General features: G+C 38.0%; 1 protein-coding gene across 3 annotated transcripts in view; it reads left to right on the forward strand.

Moving 5' to 3' along the window:
• STAG1 (STAG1 cohesin complex component) overlaps positions 1 to 22,885 on the forward strand; it is a 441,577-nt gene that overhangs the window by 226,290 nt on the left and 192,402 nt on the right. For all 3 annotated transcript variants that reach the window (XM_089910049.1, XM_022582560.3, XM_089910050.1), the window contains one exon: positions 17,045 to 17,121. In XM_089910049.1, the coding sequence (XP_089766175.1) occupies positions 17,045 to 17,121 (77 nt within the window). The remainder of the gene's footprint in view (positions 1 to 17,044; positions 17,122 to 22,885) is intronic.

Genomic DNA, 22,885 nt, shown 5'->3' on the forward strand with positions numbered 1-22,885 from the left:
GGTCTTTTGTGTTTCCATACAAATTGTGAAATTTTTTGTTCTAGTTCTGTGAAAAATGCCAGTGGTAGTTTGATAGGGATTGCATTGAATCTGTAGATTGCTTTGGGTAGTAGAGTCATTTTCACAATGTTGATTCTTCCCATCCAAGAACATGGTATATCTCTCCATCTATTTGTATCATCTTTAATTTCTTTCATCAGTGTCTTATAATTTTCTGCATACAGGTCTTTCGTCTCCTTAGGTAGGTTTATTCCTAGATATTTTATTCTTTTTGTTGCAATGGTAAATGGGAGTGTTTTCTTGATTTCACTTTCAGATTTTTCATCATTAGTATATAGGAATGCCAGAGATTTCTGTGCATTAACTTTGTATCCTGCTACTTTACCAAATTCATTGATTAGCTCTAGTAGTTTTCTGGTAGCATCTTTAGGATTCTCTATGTATAGTATCATGTCATCTGCAAACAGTGACAGCTTTACTTCTTCTTTTCCGATTTGGATTCCTTTTATTTCCTTTTCTTCTCTGATTGCTGTGGCTAAAACTTCCAAAACTATGTTGAATAAGAGTGGTGAGAGTGGGCAACCTTGTCTTGTTCCTGATCTTAGTGGAAATGCTTTCAGTTTTTCACCATTGAGGATGATGTTTGCTGTGGGCTTGTCATATATGGCCTTTATTATGTTGAGGAAAGTTCCCTCTATGCCTACTTTCTGCAGGGTTTTTAGCATAAATGGGTGTTGAATTTTGTCAAAAGCTTTCTCTGCATCTATTGAGATGATCATATGGTTTTTCTCTTTCAATTTGTTAATATGGTTTATCACATTGATAGATTTGCGTATATTGAAGAATCCTTGCATTCCTGGAATAAACCTCACTTGATCATGGTGTATGATCCTTTTAATGTGCTGTTGGATTCTGTTTGCTAGTATTTTCTTGAGGATTTTTGCATCTATGTTCATCAGTGATATTGGCCTGTAGTTTTCTTTCTTTGTGACATCCTTGTCTGGTTTTGGTATCAAGGTGATGGTGGCCTCGTAGAAGGAATTTGGGAGTGTTCCTCCCTCTGCTATATTTTGGAAGAGTTTGAGAAGGATAGGTGTTAGCTCTTCTCTAAACGTTTGATAGAATTCACCTGTGAAGCCATCTGGTCCTGGGCTTTTGTTTGTTGGAAGATTTTTAATGACAGTTTCAATTTCAGTGCTTGTGATTGGTCTGTTCATATTTTCTATTTCTTCCTGATTCAGTCTTGGCAGGTTGTGCATTTCTAAGAATTTGTCCATTTCTTCCAGATTGTCCATTTTATTGGCATAGAGTTGCTTGTAGTAATCTCTTATGATTTTTTTTATTTCTGCAGTGTCAGTTGTTACTTCTCCTTTTTCATTTCTAATTCTATTGATTTGAGTCTTCTCCCTTTTTTTCTTGATGAGTCTGGCTAGTGGTTTATCTATTTTGTTTATCTTCTCAAAGAACCAGCTTTTAGTTTTATTGATCTTTGCTATCGTTTCCTTTATTTCTTTTTCATTTATTTCTGATCTGATTTTTATGATTTCTTTCCTTCTGCTAGCTTTGGTGTTTTTTTGTTCTTCTTTCTCTAATTGCTTGAGGTGCAAGGTTAGGTTGTTTATTCGAGATGTTTCCTGCTTCTTAAGGTGGGCTTGTATTGCTATAAACTTCCCCCTTAGAACTGCTTTTGCTGCATCCCATAGGTTTTGGGTCGTTGTGTCTCCATTGTCATTTGTTTCTAGGTATTTTTTTATTTCCTCTTTGATTTCTTCAGTGATCACTTCATTATTAAGTAGTGTATTGTTTAGCTTCCATGTGTTTGTATTTTTTACAGATCTTTTCCTGTAATTGATATCTGGTCTCATGGCGTTGTGGTCAGAAAAGATACTTGATACAATTTCAATTTTCTTAAATTTACCAAGGCTTGATTTGTGACCCAAGATATGGTCTATCCTGGAGAATGTTCCATGAGCACTTGAGAAAAATGTGTATTCTGTTGTTTTTGGATGGAGTGTCCTATAAATATCAATTAAGTCCATCTTGTTTAATGTATCATTTAAAGCTTGTGTTTCCTTATTTATTTTCATTTTGGATGATCTGTCCATGGGTGAAAGTGGGGTGTTAAAGTCCCCTACTATGAATGTGTTACTGTCAATCTCCCCTTTTATGGCTGTTAGTATTTGCCTTATGTATTGAGGTGCTCCTATGTTGGGTGCATAAATATTTACAATTGTTATATCTTCTTCTTGGATCGATCCCTTTATCATTATGTAGTGTCCTTCTTTGTCTCTTGTAGTAGTCCTTATTTTAAAGTCTATTTTGTCTGATATGAGAATTGCTACTCCAGCTTTCTTTTGGTTTCCATTTGCATGGAATATCTTTTTCCATCCCCTTATTTTCAGTCTGTATGTGTCTCTAGGTCTGAAGTGGGTCTCTTGTAGACAGCATATATAAGGGTCTTGTTTTTGTATCCATTCAGCCAATCTGTGTCTTTTGGTGGGAGCATTTAGTCCATTTACATTTGAGGTAATTATCGATATGTATGTTCCTATTCCCATTTTCTATATTGTTTTGGGTTCGTTATTATAGGTCTTTTCCTTCTCTTGTGTTCCTTGTCTAGAGAAGTTCCTTTAGCATTTGCTGTAAAGCTGGTTTGGTGGTGCTAAACTCTCTCAGCTTTTGCTTGTCTGTAAAGGTTTTAATTTCTCCATCAAATCTGAATGAGATCCTTGCTGGGTAGAGTAGCCTTGGTTGCAGGTTTTTCTCCTTCATCACTTTCAGTATGTCCTGCCACTCCCTTCTGGCTTGTAGGGTTTCTGCTGAGAGATCAGCTTTTAACCTTATGGGGATTCCCTTGTGTGTTATTTGCTGTTTTTCCCTTGCTGCTTTTAATATGCTTTCTTTGTATTTAATTTTTGACAGTTTGATTAATATGTGTCTTGGCGTATTTCTCCTTGTATTTATCCTGTATGGGACTCTCTGTGCTTCCTGGACTTGATTAACTATTTCCTTTCCCATATTAGGGAAGTTTTCAACTATAATCTCTTCAAATATTTTCTCAGTCCCTTTCTTTTTCTCTTCTTCTTCTGGAACCCCTATAATTCGAATGTTGGTGCGTTTAATGTTGTCCCAGAGGTCTCTGAGACTGTCCTCAGTTCTTTTCATTCTTTTTTCTTTATTCTGCTCTGCAGTAGTTATTTCCACTATTTTATCTTCCAGGTCACTTATCCGTTCTTCTGCCTCAGTTATTCTGTTATTGATCCCATCTAGGGTACTTTTAATTTCATTTATTGCGTTGTTCATCATTGCTTGTTTCATCTTTATTTCTTCTAGGTCCTTGTTAACTGCTTCTTGCATTTTGTCCATTCTACTTCCTAGATTTCGGATCATCCTTACTATCATTATTCTGAATTCTTTTTCAGGTAGACTGCCTATTTCCTCTTCATTTGTTAGGTCTGGTGCATTTTTATCTTGCTCCTTCATCTGCTGTGTGTTTTTCTGTCTTCTCATTTTGCTTATCTTACTGTGTTTGGGGTCTCCTTTTTGCAGGCTGCACGTTCGTAGTTCCCGTTGTTTTTGATGTCTGTCTCCAGTGGCTAAGGTTGTTTCAGTGAGTTGTGTAGGCTTCCTGGTGGAGGGGACTAGTGCCTGTGTTGTGGTGGATGAGGCTGGATCTTGTCTCTCTAGTGGGCAGGTTCACGTCTGGTGGTGTGTTTTGGGGTGTCTGTGGCCTTATTATGATTTTAGGCAGCCTCTCTGCTAATGGGTGGGGTTGTGTTCCTGTTTTGCTAGTTGTTTGGCATAGGTTGTCTAGCACTGTGGCTTGCTGGTCGTTGAGTGAAGCTGGGTGCTGGTGTTAAGATGGAGGTCACTGGGAGATTTCCACCGTTTAATATTATGTGGAGCTGGGAGGTCTCTTGTTGACCAGTGTCCTGAAGTTGGCTCTCCTACCTCAGAGGCAGAGCCCTGACTCCTGGCTGGAGCACCAAGAGCCTTTCATCCACACGGCTCAGAATAAAAGGGAGAAAAAGTAGAGAGAATTAGTAGAAGTATGAGGAAAGAAAGAAGGAAAGGAGGAAAGGAAGGAAGGAAGAAAGAAGCAAAGAAGGAAAGAAATGAGGGAGGGAGGGAGGAAGGAAGGAAGGAAGGAGGGAAAGAAGGAAAAAAGACAGAAAGAAAGAAGATACAGTAAAAATAAAATAAGGTATAATATAGTTATTGAATTAAAAAATATTTAGAAAAAAAAAAAAAAAAGAGGGACGGATAGAACCTTAGGACAAATGTTGGAAGCAAAGCTATACAGAGAAAATCTTATACAGAAGCATACACATACACCTTCACAAAAAGAGGTAAAGGGGGAAAAATCATAAATCTTGCTCTCAGAGACCACCTCCTCAATTTGGGGTGATTCGTTGTCTAAAGGAGGGAAGGACGGAAAGAAAGAAAGAAAGAAGGAACGACGGTAAAGTATAATAAAGTTATTACAATTAAAATTAATTATTGAGAAAAAAAATTTTTTTTTTTTTAAAAACCATGGACGGATAGAGCCCTAGGACAAATGGTGGAAGCAAGAGTATACAGACAAGATGTCACACATAAGCATACACGTACACATTCACAAAAAGAGGAGAAGGGAAAAAAATCATAGATCTCGCTCCTAAATTCCACCTCTTCAATTTGGGATCATTCCTTGTCTATTCAGGTATTCCACAGATGCAGGGTATATCAAGTTGATTGTGGAGCTTTAATCCTCTGCTTCTGAGGCTGCTGGGAAAGATTTCCCTTTCTCTTCTTCGTTCTCACAGCTCACAGGAGCTCAGCTTTGGATTTGGCCCTGCCTCTGCGTGTAGGTCGCTGGAGGGCGTCTGTTTTTTGCTCAGACAGGACGGGGTTAAAGGAGCCGCTGATTCGGGGGCTCAGGCTCACTCAGGCCGGGGGTGAGGGGGGGGAAGGAGGGGCACTGCGTGCGGGGCGGGCCTGCGGCGTCAGAGGCGGCGTGACGTTGCGGCAGAGGCCGGCGTGACGTTGCACCAGCCTGAGGCCCGCCGTGCGTTCTCCCGGGGAAGTTGTCCCTGGTTTCCGGGAACCTGGCAGTGGCGGGCTGCACAGGCTCCGCAGAAGAGGGGTGTGGAGAGTGACCTGTGCTCGCACACAGGCCCCTTGGTGGCGGCAGCAGCAGCCTTAACGTCTCCCGCCCGTCTCTGGGGTCCGCGGTTTTAGCCGCGGCTCGCGCCCGTCTCTGGGGTTCGCGCTTTTTGCCGCGGCTCGCGCCCGTCTCTGGGGTCCGCGCTTTTAGCCACGGCTCGCGCCCGTCTCTGGGGTTCGCGCTTTTTGCCGCGGCTCGCACCCGTCTCTGGGGTTCGCGCTTTTAGCCGCGGCTCGCGCCCGTCTCTGGAGTTCCTTTAAGCAGCGCTCTTAAACGCCTCTCCTCGCGCACCAGGAAACAAAGAGGGAAGAAAAAGTCTCTTGCCTCTTCGGCAGGTGCAGGCTTTTCCCCGAACTCCCTCCCGGCTAGTCGTGGTGCACTAACCCCTTCAGGCTATGTTCAAGCCGCCAACCCCAGTCCTCTCCCTGCGCTCCGTCCAAAACCGAAACCCGAGCTTCAGCTCGCAGCCCCGCCCGCCCGGGCGGGTGAGCAGACAAGCCTCTCGGGCTGGTGAGTGCCGGTCGGCACCGATCCTCTGTGCGGGAATCTCCCCGCTTTGCCCTCCGCACCCGTCGCTGTGCACTACTCCTCGGTCCCGAAGCCCCCCCCTCCGCCTCCCGCAGTCTCCGCCCGCGGAGGGGCTTCCTAGTGTGTGGAAACTTTTCCTCCTTCACAGCTCCCTCCCACTGGCGCAGGTGCCGTCCTTATTCTTTTGTCTCTGTTTTTTCTTTTTTTCTTTTGCCCTACCCAGGTACGTGGGGAGTTTCTTGCCTTTTGGGAGGTCTGAGGTCTTCTGCCAGCCTTCAGTAGGTGTTCTGTAGGAGTTGTTCCACGTGTAGATGTATTTCTGGTGTATCCGTGGGGAGGAAGGCGATCTCCGCGTCTTACTCTTCCGCCATCTTCAAGGTCCCCCCCTCATCACTTTAAATATTGGGTTGGCCAGAAGGTTCAGTTTTTTCTGTAGGATTGCTATAGTAGTACTTAGTTGGCTTTAACTTCATTCAAAACAGTTTCGTTAGATTGTATTTGACAGCTGTTATATCAGCGTGCATTTTAAAAAAGACATCAAATTTGGTGAATTTTTGTGTAGCATTTTAATGTTGAAGATGGAAGATAAAAAGCAACATTTTCTGCATATTATGGTTTATTATTTCAAGAAAGGTAAAAACGCAACTGAAACACTCAAAAAAATTGTGCAGTGTATGGAGAAGATGCTGTGTCTGATTGAACATGTCAAAGGTGGTTTGCGAAGTTTTGTGCTGGAAATTTCAACGGTATACCACATGGGAGGTCGCCGACATAGTCAAAATATCCAAATCAAGCGTTGATAATCATTTGCACCAGCTTGGTTATGTGAATCGCTTTGATGTTTGGGTTCCACATAAGTTAAGAGAAAAAAATCTTGACCCTATTTCCCTATGTGATTCTCTACTGCAATTTAATGAAAACGTTACACTTTTAAAACTTATTTTGACGGGCAATGAAAATTGGTTACTGGATAGTAATGTGGAGTGGAAGAGATTGTCAGTTCAAGTGAAATAAACCACCAACAACCACACCAGAGGCTGGTCTTCATGCAAAGAAGGTGATGTGGTGTATGTGGTGGGATTGGAATGGAGTCCTGTATTAAGAGCTCCTTCCAGAAAACCAAACAATTAATTCCAACGAGTACTACTCCCGATTAGACCAACTGAAAGCAGCACTCGATGAAAAGTGTTCAGAATTAGTCAACAGAAAACGCATAATCTTCCATCAGGATAACGCAAGACCGTGCGTGTCTTTGATGACCAGGCAAAAACTATTACAGCTTGGATGGGAAGTTCTGATTAACCCACTGTATTCACCAGACATTGCACCTTTGGATTACTGCAAAATTCTCTTGATGGAAAAAAATTCAATTCCCTGGAAGACTGTAAAAGGCACCTGGAACAGTTCTTTGCTCAAAAAGATAAAAAGTTTTGGGAAGATGGAGTTAAGTTGCCTGAAAAATGGCAGAAGGTAGTGGAACAAAGGGATGACTCCGTTGTTCAGTAGAGTTGGTGAAAATGAAAAGTGTGTCTTTCATTTTTACTTAAAAACCAAAGGCACTTTTTGGCCAACCCAATATATCGTGCCACTCTCTTCTTGCCTGCAGAGTTTCTGCTGAGAAATCAGCTGATAACCTTATGGGATTTCTTTTGTATGTTGTTTGTTGCTTTTCACATTTTGTTTTTGTCTTTAACTTTTGTCAGTTTGGTTACTGTGTTTCTCGGCGTATTCCTCCTTGGGTTTATCTTGCCTGGCACTCTCTGTGTTTCGTGGACTTGGGTGACTGTTTCCTTTCCCGTGTTGGGGAAGTTTTCAGCTATTATCTCTTCAAATAGTTTCTCATGTCCTTTCTCTCTCTCTCCTCCTTCTGGGACTCCTATAATATAATGCCAATGTTTGTGTGTTTAATGTTGTCCCAGAGGTCTCTGAGACTGTCCTCATTTCTTTTCATTTTATTTTTTATTCTGTTCCACAGCAGTGATTTCCACCATTGTGTCTTTCAGCTCACTTCTGCCTCACTCTCCTATTGAGTTTTTTCTATTGTATTTTTCATTTCACTTATTGTATAGTTCATCTGTTTGTTCTGTACTTCTTCTGGGTCTTTGTTAAATATTTCTTGTATCTTCTCAATCTGTGCCTCCATTATTTTTTTGAGATCTCGGAGCATTTTCAGTCTCATTACTCTGAATTCTTTTTCTGGTAGATTGAGTATCTTCACTTCACTTAATTGTTCTTCTGAGGTTTTATCTTGTTCCTTTATCTGGGACATATCCCTCTACCATCTCATTTTGTCTAGCTTTCTGTGATTGCTGTTTCTGTTTTGCATGCTGCAGGATTGTAGTTATTTTTGCTTCTCCTGTCTGCCCCTGTGGTGGATGAGGCTATGACGCTTGTGCACGCATCCTTGTGGGCCTCCTGCTCACTGGTAGGTGGAGCTGGGTATTGTTCCTCTGGTGGGAAGGGCTGAGCTCAGGGAAGACTTTATGCAGACTGTCTGTGGATGGGTGGGGCTGTGTTCCTGCTCTGTTGGTTGTTTGACCTGAGGCCTCCGAGTAGTGGAGCCTATGGGCTTTTGTGTGGGGCTAGATCTTCAGGAGGAAATGGTGTCCTCCAGGAGGGCTGACACCAATGAGTACTCGCCAGAACCACCACTCCCAGTGTTTTTGTCCCAGCAGTGAGCCACAGCCTCACTCTCGACCCCACAGGAGACCATCTAATACTAACAGGTCTGGCCCAGTCTCTTATGAGGTCACTGCTTTTTTCCCTGGGTCCTGTTGCACACGGGACCTTGTGTGCACCCTCCAAGAGGAGTTTCTGTTTTCCCAGTATTATGAAATTTCTGCGATCAAACCCTGCTGCCCTTCAAAGCCAGATTCTCTGGGGGCTCCTCCTCTTTTCACCAGGTACCAATGCTGGGAAGTCTGACATGGGCTCAGGACTTTTACTCCTGTGAGAGAACTTCTGTGGTATAATTATTTTCCAGTTTCTGGGTCGCCCACACGGCAGGTATGAGATTTGATTTTATCGCAATTGTGCCCTTCCTACTGTCCCGTCAGTTCTTTGTCTTTGGATGTAGGGTATCCTTTTTGGCAGCTTCCAGTGTTCTGGGTTTTTTTTTTTTTTTTTCTTTTCTGTTTTTTGGTCAATGGTTATTCAGCATTTAGTTGTTATGTTGGTGTTTTTGTCAGAAGGGGTGAGCTCACGTCCTTCTACTCTGCCATCTTTTCAGCCAAAACTGAGTCCTCTTAAATTTATTAAGACTGTTTTGTGGCCAAACATATGATCTATCTTAGAAAATGTTCCCTGTGCACTAGAGAAAAATATGTATTTTGTTGATTTTGGATGGAATGTTTTATAAATATCTGTTACGTCCATCTGGTCTAATGTCATTTAAGGCAGTTGTTTTCTCATTGATTTTCTGTCTGGATGATCTGTCTATTGGTTTAAGTAGGGTATGAAAGTCTTCTATAATTGTATTGCTTTCTCTTTCTCCCTTTGGTTCTTTTAATATTTGCTTCATATGTTTGTTTCATAAATATTTTCAAATGTTGATCCTTTGGTTGGACAACTCCTTTACTATTATTTTTTATTATATCTATACCATTAATTTTCTCTTAAGTCTGTTACGTGTGGTGTGTGTGTGTGTATATATATATATATATATATATATATCTACTGCAGCTTTCTTTTGCTTTCCGTTTGCATGGAATATCTTTTTTCCATCCCTTTACTTCAGTCTGTGTGTGTCCTTACATCTAAAGTGTGCCTCATGTTTGCAGCGTATAGATGGGACTTGTGTTTTTATTCACTTATCCACTCCATGTCTTTTGATTGGAGAATTTAGTCCTTTTACATTTAAAGTAGTTACTGATAGGTTTGTGTTTATTACCATTTTGTTAATTGTTTCCTAGTTGTTTTTATAGTTACTCTTTGTTCCTTTTTTCTTCTCTGCCTCTCCTACTTTGTATTGGGTTGGCTGAAAAGTTCGTTCAGGTTTTTCTGTAACATGTTAACATCTTCTGTAACATTTTTCCATAATGAACTTTTTGGCCAACCGAATAGTTTGATGACTTTCTTTAGCGATATGTATATATTCCTTTCTTTTTATCTTCTGTGTATTTATACTGTAGGTTTTTGCTTTGGGTTGTCATGACACCTACAACCGCATTTTAAGTTGGTAACAACTTAAGTTTCATCCATCCTGTTTTAAAGCTTAACGTTTTTACTCTCTTTGCACTGTCCACATTTTATATTTTTCATGTTACATTTTAAAAATCTTATGTATCTCTTAACTAATTACTGTCATGCTTATTTTTATTACTTTTGTCTTTTAACCTTCATATTAGCTTTGTAAGTCATTAATCCACTACTTCACTATATATTTACTTTTAAGTGGGATTTATTCTTTCATATGTGTTCTGATAACTAAGTAGTGCCCTTTCCTTTCAGCTTAAAGACATCCATTTAACATTTCTTGTAGGCTGGTTTAGTAGTGATGGACTCCTTTAGCTTTTGCATCTCTGAAAAACTCTCCCTCCTTGAATTCTGAATGAGAGCTCTTCCAGGTATAGTATTCTTGGTTGGAAGTTTTATTTCAGCACTTTGAATATATCATGCATTCCCTTCTGGCCTGCAGAGTTTTTGCTAAAAAGTGTGCTGTTAGTGTCATGGGAGTTCTTGTATATAGCTAGTTGTTTTTCTCGTTGTTTTAAATATTATCTTCTTGTCTTTAACTTTTGACATTTTATTTATAATGTGCCTTACTGTGAGCCATTTTCAGTTCATCTCTTTTGGAGCTCTCTAGGCTTCCTGGACTTGAATGTCTGTTTTCTGCCCCTTTCTCTCCCTCTTCTTCTTCTGGGAGACCTAAAATGTGAATATTAGTATGTTTGGTATCATCCCATGCGTCACTTAAGCTGTCTTTGACCTTCTTCTTTTTGCTGCTGTGATTGGGTAAGTTCTAGTGCCTTGTCTTCAAGTTGTTTGATTTTTTCTTTTGTTTCATTTTGTATTGAACCCATCTAGTGTACTTTTCAATTCAGTTATTGTGTTCTTCATCTCTGTGAATTGTATTGGTGCTTTTTTATGTTTTCCATCTCTTTGTTGAAGTTCTCACTGTATTTATCCATTACTCCCATTACCACCCATTTGGTGGATATCATATGACCATTACTTTATCAGGTAAAATATTTATCTCTATTTCATTAAAGTTTTTTTTTCCCTGAAGTTTTGTTGTTCTTTCATTTGGAAAATATTCCTCTGTTTATTCATTTTGCTTGACTCTCTCTATTGGTTTATATACAGTGGATGAAACAACCACCCCCTCCCAGTCTTGAAGGAGTGGCCTTGTGTAGGAGGTGAACCTTTTTGTTCAGCCTTGCCCCAGCTATTGGTCGTCTCTCAAACCTCTTTGCTTGTCTAAGCATCCTAATATATTTTTAATAGCTCCCAGTAGTTGAGGATGTGCCAAGGCCTGTCACTGTCCCAGAGTGGAAGATTTCAGCACCTAGATTCAGGCTGACTAGAAGCCAAGCCATCAGCTAGCCGTTTTTAAAAGTATGTAGATATAATATATGCAGTCCTGAAAGGCTGCAAACATAAGCCTCACTGGTTACCAGAGCCAGGCAATCTGGAAGTATACCTTGGGCAGCAGTCAGAAAAATCAGAGCTTCAGATGAGTGTATAACTTCTTTGTAGGAGATAACAGTGAGCTGGAGCAAGGCAAAAGGAGAGTGCTAAAATGACATCCACAGTCTATGTTCCTTTAGAGCTGCTCCATATGCCACCGCATGTGTGTCAAACCTGAATCCTGTTGACATATATACACTACCAAGTGTAAAATAGATAGCTAGTGGGAAGCAGCCGCATAGCACAGGGAGACCAGCTCGGTGCTTTGTGACCACCTAGGGGGGTGGGATAGGGAGGGTTGGAGGGAGATGCAAGAGGGAGGGGATATATATATATATATATATACGTATAGCTGACTCACTTTGTTATACAGCAGCAACTAACACAACAATGTAAAGCAATTATACTCCAATAAAGATGTTTTAAAAACCCTTGAAGCCTGCTTCTCAATCCAAAGCTGCAGGAGAAGCAAAGTGGCCTCTTTCATAGACCGGGAAATGTGCTTCAGCCAGCTGTCTGTGCAGTGGGCTACGTGTGGTAACCTGCCCAGAACCATCCCTCTAATTGCCACAGTCCCATGGAACCCAGGTACCCAAGCCCCTTTTGCAACCAGATCCCAGTGATCAGGGAGCCCTGGGCTCCAGTTGCAAAATGTCCCAGGTATTAGACACAAAAACCAGGGTACCAGATGCATGTAAAGCTTCTCAGCAGGAGACACTGGTGCTCTGGAACACTGCAGAGAGTGAGTGTGAAGATAGTGCCCATCCTCTGACATCTTTGAAAAGGATTACAGTCAACCCCTAGATGCGTGTTTAAAGAGAACCCTGCCCCTCAAGCCACAGTCATAATGTTTAGCTAATAGGTCTCTTTCACAGAAAGACTGAGTTCTTGGATCTGTTGCCTCTTGCTGTGCCCTGGAGGTGGTAGCTGGTTTAGAACTCTGTCTTCATTGGTTACAGTGTTGCAGTACCTACAAATGTCAGCCCCACTGACCACGAAAGCCAGGTGAAGTAAAGGTGATCCCTGGTAGCAGTCACAAAAATCAGGGCACCAGATGGGTATGAGCTCCATTCTGGGTGACAGTGATTATTACAGTTGCATGTGATCAGGACTGCAAGCTCCCCTAGCCTTTAGAGCCAGGCGATCAAGAATCATATCCTGGGTAGCAGCCGGAAAAATTGGGGCACCAGGCACATGTAGTCTTTTCTCTTTCGGGAAATATTGGTGCTCTGGAGCACAGCAAAGGGAAAGTGTGAGATGGTGCCTGCCATTCTCCATCCCCAGAGAGTGTTTCAGCAGGCTCCTAGATGTGTGTGTTAAATTGGATGCCTGCCCCTTAGGCCATGGTTTTAATGTAAGCAGGTGATCCGGATTCAGTTCAAGTTGAGTTGCTTTAGGCTGCCTCTGAGCTGGGCCCTGGGTAGATGAGTCCAAGTTGTGCAGGCCATTTAAGAGCTTTCTACCAGATTGGTGTTGTCCTGTGGGTCTCAGGATGTGAGGCTCTGTTGGTTTTCAGAATTAGATGTTTTGGCTGGTGGCGGGGGGGGGGGTGTTGGCTTATCTCTCAAGTGCATGTCTTTAAAATTTTTGGTGCCTGATGTGGGGTTTGAGCCCTTCAGTCCTCAGGGAGAAGCTCTGATTTTGAGTTCCCTGACGCTTGTGTTTCCCTGTGCTGTAGGTCGGGTTTATTTTGTGCCATATTTGGTGAAATTTTGTGCCAGCCTCTCTTACCTGCTTTGATGTGGTTTTCTTCTCGTTTGCCTGATGTATAATTGTCATTCAGCCAGCCTTTATGGGTATTTTTTGAATATGTTTTTTTAAGAGGAAAATTTTCTATATGTAACTAGACTAATTCTGTCCATGGGAGAAGATGAGTTCAGGGTCTTCCTACATCACCATGTTGAACTGGAACCTATCCCTTCTTTTTTCAGGTATAAATGTATCCTACAGGTCTTTTCGTATCAGTCATAGATAGCTTTATTGTTTTTTGTCTCCATGACTTCCATTGACTTTAAGAGCCAATTAAAAGTAGTGGTTTTCATGGACCTATATAGCCAGATTGCCTTCATGCAGGCCATGGATGTGCTGCTGGAAAACCCTTTTTAGTTGCTAAATCTCTAGGTGCCTCAATTTTCTCATCTGTAAAATGGGAGAAAAATTGTATTCTGAATAAGGTTGTTTGGAAGTTTAAGCACTTATTTAGCACAATACCTGGCAGATGGTGAGCATCCAGATGTAGGCTGCCACCACCATTGTTGTTATCATCACCATTTTTACTTATTTAATCAGATTCTTATTTATGGGCATATGGGTTTTTTTCCTATTTTACTGTTACAGACAGTGCTTCAGGGAATAACCTTGTATATTCATTATTTTGCACATGTGTGATTTTATGGATACTTTGCAACAAGTACAATATCAAGACAACAGAGGATGTAAATTAGTTTTGGTAGACATTTGCCGAATTGCATACCACAGGGATTGTATCAATTTCTGCTGTTACCAGCATTTGACATAGTTTAAATGATTAAGAACTTGATGGTAGTTTTCTGATGTTACTTCCATTTCTAAAATTATTCATAGTTTAAAATGACAATTTTGAAAGTTTTTGCTTTATTAAAAAAGTACAATCTTGTGAGGAGGGCCTGCTCAAGCAAACTTTTTAATATAAAATATGTATGTTGGTGGCTTATTCTTTTAGGATTCTCATAGATAACTTGTTAGTATTTAAGAGAGTGGAAGGTGATCTTTTCTCTCTTTTATTCTTTATTTTCAGATATTTATGTTTCCATGAATCTGAATCATTTCAGATTTTTTATTTACCTTTACTATCCATAATCTTAGGATAATCTTCTATTAGAAATATGCATCTTTAAGAACCAAGAATCCAAAGATGAACTGAGATTAGCTTTTTAATTTATTTTGAACATTAGTGTTGAATTAAGGCAAGATTTTTTTCTTTGTCAGAGAAAGCTTAAAAGGGCAGAGGAGCTTAACATGTCAGGCATTTTTCAAGGTTCATGGGGGAATACAAAGATCAGTATGTTGTGGTCTCTGCCATACTTTATTCTAGTGGGTGAGCTAGATAGGTAGGGACTACATCCGGGTTAGAAAATGTAAAAAAAGGGCAAAGAAGAATGCTTGGATTGAGCTTTAGAAATTACCTGTATGTACTTAGGTTAAATGACTAAAAGTAACTGAAAGAAATAAAAATAAGTCATCAGAGAATATAGTGTAAATATATACTGCTGTGGGAACCAATAAAATAAGCAAATTCTTTAAATACATTATTATTAAGGAAAAACTGTTTGATGTAGCAGTTCGGAGACGGCTGGTGTGAGGAAGCAGTTTCTGTAGAGTTGTGGTACCCAATTGGAGAAGAATGAACAGTTGGAAAATAAGTAAATAGGCTAATCTTTGGAATAGTCATTGTGGCAGGAGAAGGAATTTCTTCCTTAAAAGAAAAATCAGTAACAAGCTTCTGTTCATTTTCAAAATTATGGCTTTTAAACATCTGATTTTATTTTATTAGTAATTGATATTTGTATATTGTAGTCATCTTTAAAGATGCTAAGCATGAGGTTTTTTTCATATTGCTTTTAATGCTAGTTACTGTTTTGTTGTCCTTCACTTTACCACATGAAATTGATGCAGTAAAATAGTCCTCTTTTTATGAACTAACATAGCTATTTTATTGAAACTATAGTTAAGACTCCACTGAATATGAAAACTGCCATGTCAATCATGGATATAGAGTAGTTGAACATTATTTACACTGGGAGTATTTTAAGAGTGATATGTGCAACTTATTAATGAAGTAGTAGAATTAATGTCCCTTTTCTTGAATTTTTAAAAAATCAACTTTACCAAGATCTAATTTTCATACATTAAAATTCACACACAGTGTACAGATAGGTGGCTTTTGACAAATGCGTACAACCATGTAATGACATTCCATTCAAAATATAAAATATTTCCATCTCCCTAAGAAGAACAGTTAATTCTTCCCATGTTCAAAAATTTTAACATCTAATTTTACTTCTTTTGCTTTTTTATTAGTACTTATGAATGTAATTTTACTTATCAAGAGTACCATGAATTAACCCCCAAAATTATATGCTTTTTATCTATGGGAATGTTATTTCAGATTGACAGAATATTTCATGACCCCAAACAAGGTTAAATAGAAACAATTTTGTTTTGAGTGATTTTAAGAATGTCTAACAGAAAGTTACTTTTATTTGAGATTAGTTACAATTATCAGTTGAGCACATTTCTTGTTTATTTAATTTTTTAAAATCCTCTGAAAATAAAGGCTGTATTGTAGTACATAAACAACCTGTCTTCAACACCGTTGAATACTCTCTACGTTACTGTTTTTCACATAAAAAAATAAAATCAGGATAAAAAGTTTCTCATTTTGTTTCAGAAATTGCATGTTGGGGAAGAACTCTTTAAAAATATTTTTCCTTTTCATCCACATTCCAGCCTAGACTGTCATCTCTAAAGTTGAATATTGGGAATATCTGTTGGTAGTACTTAATTCATCATCCAGAAAATGAATGAGAACTATGTATCACTAAATAAACTGTGCTTTTAAATGATCCTGATTAAAAGAAAGGGCAGATAGGGCTTTTTTCTCATTTTATAGATTTTAATTCAGTTAAATTGAGTTTAATAAGTGCCACATGTTCCATTGTAGTTTTTGTTGGGACTCTGAATTAAGATCATACTTTGACTTTTAGTGGCTATCCTACTGCTTCCATGGTCTTTCCTGTAAGCGTACAGTACATTTCAGAGCGTCTTCCCACCTACATTCCTAGTTGTGATTTGAGTTGGAGCTGGTAATCACTGGCAAGGAGCCTGTCAGAGGTTATACAGTAATTATTTTCTTACTGATTCATTGAGTGTTATTTTTGTGATTTTTAACTTGAGTATTTTACACTTATACAGTTGAAACTGAACCTCATTTAATTATTAGGCTGGAATTCTTTGTACCTAAGTTGATTTTGAACCTTATTTCAGTTTCTTTAAATTGAACCTTATTTCAGTTTCTTTAAATGTTATTTTTAACACAGGTTTTCAATATAAACCACTCATTCACATAAGAGTGATAATATTTACATAACCATATTTGAGATAAAAATAAAGTAAGGTAAAAGTAGTACAAAAGAATGAGATGTTGAAAGAGGTTAACTTTTTCTTTGTTTGATCCTTATGTAGAAGTTATTGAGCAACTCTTCATGTTCAGAAAAGCAGATATAACTGAAATGTGTTGTTAGATTATGGGACATTTAGTTTTAATTTATCGAAGAATATTCTGATGATTAAAAAATATCAGAGGGAGCCTTTAAGGGAGATAACACTTTCTATACTTGGATGTTTTTCAGACTAAGGCAGCCAGCTGTATGTCTGGTTAGCACCAGTATATATTTAAGTCAATCTTTAGGGGCTTCCTTACCATATAAATTCATTGTTTTATGTCTTTGTCTTTTCCTTCTTCAACACTTCTCTCAATATTTTTCCTTATCTAATTCATAGGATATTCAGGGTTTTTTTTTAATGCCTAAAGAACTTTTAAATTCTTAAACAAGGGATTCCTTTAGAATAGATAGAAGTTTGGGGGAAGTAAGAAAAACCCAAACACTTTCATATAAAACTTTTCAAACAGTGCTCAGGTTAAATTTAATTTTTAGCATGGGATAGAAAAAGATTAACTATATAAAATCTGTTGTTCCACAGGTACTGTGAGAATAGAGATGTTTCGAAATATGCAGAATGCAGAAATCATCAGAAAAATGACTGAAGAATTTGATGAGGTATAGCATTTCAATATTTATACAAACTGCCTGCTTACACTTGTAAATGGTGAATATGTTATTTTAAGTTTTGTTTTGACTTGGTGTTTAGTATAAGAGAAGATATACTGTTTTCTCATTTATATGATAATCCATGCTGTTAATTCCAAAATTAATCTCATTCATTTGGGAATTTTATTACATTGCATGGAGGTAGTAGCACTGAATAGTGACTGATAGCTGATAAGGATAAGAAAATTCATGGTATGAAGTAGAAGTTGACTCTTGATATTCATTCTTGAAGACCATCTAAAATTCCTGAATTTATAAATACATTTCCAGCAATTTCATGTTCTGTGGAATACTAGTCTTGTTAAATGCTTTAAAGAAAAAAGGGTTTGGAGGTCAAGGAAGTGTGAGCAGGCTGCCTATTATACCTACCTTAGAGATTGTGAAAGCATATTAACTTATTTAAGGTTCTTAGAAATCCTAATGGAGAAAAATCTCCTTAACTTAATTCAATCCAGAATTCCCAAAATTATTTTACATGGATCCCCACCACTGACATACCCACACACACACACCTCCCCCACTCCCACCCCCTTCCCATTTTCTTTGTGTGTGTGTGTATGTGTGTGTGTGTGTGTGTGTGTAAAACTTGAACTTCTATTTGGGACATTCTACTTGAGATAATCTGATTTCCATTAAGAATACAAGTTTTCTTTATTGTCTTCACAAATTAATCATGCAGAAACCATTTTTTTTCTGCATGATTTTCCATTTTCACTAAAATATTCACTCAAGCAGTTTTACACTGTAAATGTTGAGATACTTTTACAGTTTTATTTCTTTATTTTATTTATGGTGAACTCAATTCATGTCATGCTTTAGGCCAGCATCAATTCCAGTTTTAACGTTCTGCCTTTTGATTTAATTAAGATTTCTATTTTCTGAATTAGGTGTTCCTTTTTCTTGACTTTCAACACTAACAACAAAGATTGGTTTTCTTCTAGGTCCACTCTTAGTAAGATGGGGTTAGGCTTTTTATTAGTAGTAGCAGTAAGTAGTGTTTATTTTTAATTAAAAAAGTGCTACAAACACATGTCAAAGCAGACATTCAAACACAGGCTGTTCAATATATGTCTTTCTCATCAGGTGTCACCTTTACTCTAGCAGCAGTATGAAAACATTTTAGAAACATTGTCAGTGGCTTTCAGACTATTTATTCACATTTTATGGGAGGTAGGGGAGACCTTAAATTGTCACCTATGCAGATATACTCCATAATCACTTGTCTTCATTTCTGTAATCCAAAAAGCTCTGAAATTCCAAAACCTGGCCTAAAATAACATGAGACTACTTAAAATTTTTATTCATCACAGTCATTGTGAATATCTGTATGCATTGCTGTTAAATGTTAATGTTCTTGATTACAGGGGGCTGCCCCACATTCTTTTGGGGTATGATGAAATATAAGGTATATGCACTGTATTAACTTCTAAACTGCAAAAAATCCTAGATTCTGAAACATTTCTGTGGGACTACTGTTCACTAAAAAATAATTTTGTTGTTACTACAAGTGTTTTTATATGTTGCAAATAGAAGTCAAAGCCAGATAAGATATAAGTTAAGGTGCAAGTAGTAGTTTTACTCACCAGCTACTATACTAACTACTATGCCAGGCTTGCAATACAGGTGATTCAGATTGTAGATTTAAAAGTAGTATATATCTTGGACCTTCACAGCACTAACACGTGATGGAATGATTATTAAGAGTTTAAGACAGTAGTTTCCAAACATTGCTGCACATTAACATCTCATGGGGTTACTGACTCCTGGCTCCCTTCCACATCCCACAGACATTTTGATTTACTTTGTAAGGCATGTGACCTGGATATAGAGATTTTTTTAAAGCTCACCAGGTGATATTCTAATGTATAAGAACTATTGAGAACTATTGTTCTAAGGCAAATAAAAAGAGGAAGCCAAGATTTGTTATAAAAACACTTCATATATGAAAACAGAATGAGGGGGAAACAACAATGAATAAAATGTAGCAAATGAAATTTTTCAGAAGGCATTCATTTCATATTCCTAAACATTTTGTCCCAATATTTGAGATTATTGACCTAATCAAAGAAGACTTTTAATATCATCATTATATTATTTTTTAAACAGTATATCTAATACAGTTTGGATTATTAGAGTATTAATGTAAAGCAGAATTTGATATCTTCTAAAGCTACTTAGAAATAAATAAATATAATTGTGATGATTAGAAGTTTTAATAAATATTGTCAGTTTCAGTTTTAAATATCTATATAATGCTTTTAATTAGGTGGTTTAAAACAGTGTCATAAATAGGATGCTTACTCACTTTGCTTGAGACTTTATTGCATAACCAATTTGAAAAGTAAAAATTTAAACTCAAATAACTAAACATACAAACAAATAAAAATTCCAGAGATGATGTTAGTGAGCAGGTTGTGCCAGACCTGTTTGACACTGATAATTAAATTGTCTGCAAGTATGACAAGATTCATCGAAGCAAGAACAAATGGAAATTCTGTTTGAAAGGTGGTATTACGTACTTTGGAGGGACAGACTCTGTATTTGCAAAAGCCATTGTTGATACAGAGTGGTAAAACTTATGAGCTGAATACATCATAAACATATACTGGGATTGTGTCACATATTGTTCACTGTATTGAATTTAATGAAATTATAATTCAGATGCAGATACAAAAAAATTTATCTTAAACTCTTTAGCAAGATATTGATCTTTTGCTACTCTGTATATACTCAAGAATGCATTTAAATGCTTTCATATTGTTAAACGTACAGTATTTTAAGTTTTTTTTTCTTCAAAATACTGTATAGGTTATTTAATTCCTTGGGAGTGGGAGGAGGTTAGTTTTGGTGAATTATATTTTGTGATAAAATTCTGAAATATCAAAGAACCATTAGATCCCAAGATCCTAGAAAAGTGCCTAGTTAACGAAGTAGCCATTAAAATTCTTTTGAATGAATGAATATATTGTATTATAGCAAACTAAAGTAAAGGTGAGATGAGTTAGAAGTCATTTCAGTTGAAAGTGTTTAAATTGAATAAGGTAGTCCAAGAGTATGTTATTGCCTGAAAAAGTAGTATACTGTAGCGTCTATTCCTTGTTACAAATTGGTTATAACTACAGATCTGCACCTGGCCACATATCCTTTGTAATTGTAATATCAGCCTAATTTAGAAATATGTTAATTCCCAGAGCACCTTTAGCTTTCCAAAGTCAATAGATATACTTGGTTCCTGTTGGAGCCAGTTGCCAGGAGGTAAAGCACACTGTAATTGTATTTCTTCCCCAGGTTATTACAATCAGATCTCCATGTATCAATTCTTAGATATGTTTCCCAAAGGTCAATTTGTATAGTTTTCATATATTTCAGTATGACATCTATGTAGGGAAACCTTTGCAACACAACACATTTAATATTCAGCTGACCCTTGAACAACACGGGTGTTAGGTACTCTCAGCTCTCTGTAGCTGAAAATCCTCATATAATTTTTGACTCCCCCAAAACTTAACTACTAATACCCTACTGTTGACTGGAAGCCTTACCAATAACATTAACAGTCAATTAACACACATTTTGTATTTTATATATATTATATGCTGTGTTCTTACAATAAAGTAAGCTAGAGAAAAAATGTTATTAAGAAAAGCATAAAAAGGGGAGAGTACATTTACCGTACTATACTGTATCATTACTGTAAGTTTGTCATCTGTTTATAAGCTAAATCATCTGTCTCTTAGTACCTATATCAATATTGTCTTATATGATGCAAAACACCATAGATCTTATATGTATTATTAATGCTAGACATCAAAAATGAAAAGATAATGTGAATAATTTATATTTTCTTACAGTTATGATGATTTATGCATTGATAACGAAGAAGCCAGCAATCTGATTGCTTTTTGCTAGCCTAGTGTAACTGATACAATTGTTTCATGGTAGCCTAGCCTTTATACTAGTGAATGAATTGTTATAAAATTTTTATGGCATACAGTATTACTGTCATATTCATAATACAATATTGGAAACACTGTTACTTTTTTTAAGAAAAATCACTTACCTGTGGTGATAAGCTGATATGCAGTTTCTCCAGCTATGAGAGTGAGAGTGTGTCATCCTGTACAGTAATGTAATTCTTTGAAAGCAAAGTTATAGAACAGTATATATTAAATATCACTCACCTTATGCCTATGTATGGGTAGGCTATCCACTTCAATACAAGTCTTGCACACGAAGCTCTACACAATGAATAGTTAGGCAATGACGATGATGACACGAGTGACACAGTTCTTGCCATACAGTTACTATATTTTCACATGGAGACACACACATATACAACAGATATGTTTATTAAGTGTATGGCATGGTGATTATTTACTGTTCATTAAATGGAAATGGATCATCACAAAGGTCTTCATCCTCATCGTCTTCACATTGAGTCGGCTGAGGAAGAGGAGGGGTTTGTCTTGCTGTCTCTGGGATGGCAGAGGTGGAGGAGGTGGAAGGGTAGGCAGGAGGGGCAGGCATATTTGGTGTAATTTTATGGAAATGCATCATAATTTCTGTTTGAATTTTGCTTTTTCATTTCTCTAACATAGTACCAGTCCTTCTTCCACCATTTGCTACAGTTTCAATGCCCATATCACAGAAGGGTTATGTTGTAAAAGAAGTTAAAAGCAGTGTTGAGTAAGCAGAACCCTTGTACCAGATTGTCTAATGTCATTTGTTTTCTGGCAATGCTTCTCCTATGACTTTTTCCTCATTGTACGGCAGTGGTTAGGAAGCACTCATCTCCATCAAGTCATCTTCTCTTAATTCCTTTGGTGTAGTGTCTATTAGCTCTTGAATTTCTTCAAGATTCATATCTTAAAACTCTTCACTGCCCCCTCCACTCCACCCCGACCGTTTTTGCCATATCCACAGTCTCTTTCATGATTTCTTTGATCGGCTCTGTCCTTAGTCCTGTGAAGTCATGCACAACATCTGGGCAAAATTTATCTCCAGCAGGAATTCATTATTTCGGGCCTGGTAGCTTTCATGGCTTTTTCTCTAACAACAATGGCATCTTCAGCTTCAGTGGTGTAGTCCTTGCAGACTTTCATGATGTTCTCTCTATGGGGGTCCTCTTCCATAGCCCTGACAATCCTTTCCATAGAGTACTGTGTGTAATGAGCCTTAAAGGCCCTTAAGACTCCTTGATTTAGAGACTGAATTAGAAATACTGTGTTTGGGAGCAAGTTGATCACTTTGACACTTTTGGTGTTGAACTCATAGGGTTCTGGGTGGCCAGGGGCATTGTTCATTATAAAAAGAATTTTAAAAGTCAGTTCCTTACTTGCAAGGTACTTCTCAACTTCAAGGACAAAGCATCGATGGAACCAATCCAGAAAAGGGTTCTCATTGTCCATGGATTCTTGTTCTACAACCAAAAGACTGGTAGCTGGTGTTATATTTTCCCTTCAAGGCCTGGGAGTTTGTAGCTTTACAGATAAGAGCAGTCCTGATCATAAACCTGACTTGCATGTGCACAAAAAGTAGAGTTAGCCTGTGCCTTCTTACCTAAGTCCTGGTGCTTGCTTATCTTCCTTACTAATAATGTTGTTTGTGATGATTTTTTTCCCAAGTAGGGCGCTTTCTTCTGCATTGAAAACCTGTTGAGGCAGACTTACCTATCACTGAGCAACTCCCACGTGCAAGTGTAAATGTCTCTTCT

Source organism: Delphinapterus leucas, chromosome 4, assembly GCF_059928025.1.
Source record: "Delphinapterus leucas isolate spDelLeu-1000000601 "Yukka" chromosome 4, BTC_Dleu_Yukka2, whole genome shotgun sequence".
Classification (NCBI taxonomy): domain Eukaryota; kingdom Metazoa; phylum Chordata; class Mammalia; order Artiodactyla; family Monodontidae; genus Delphinapterus; species Delphinapterus leucas.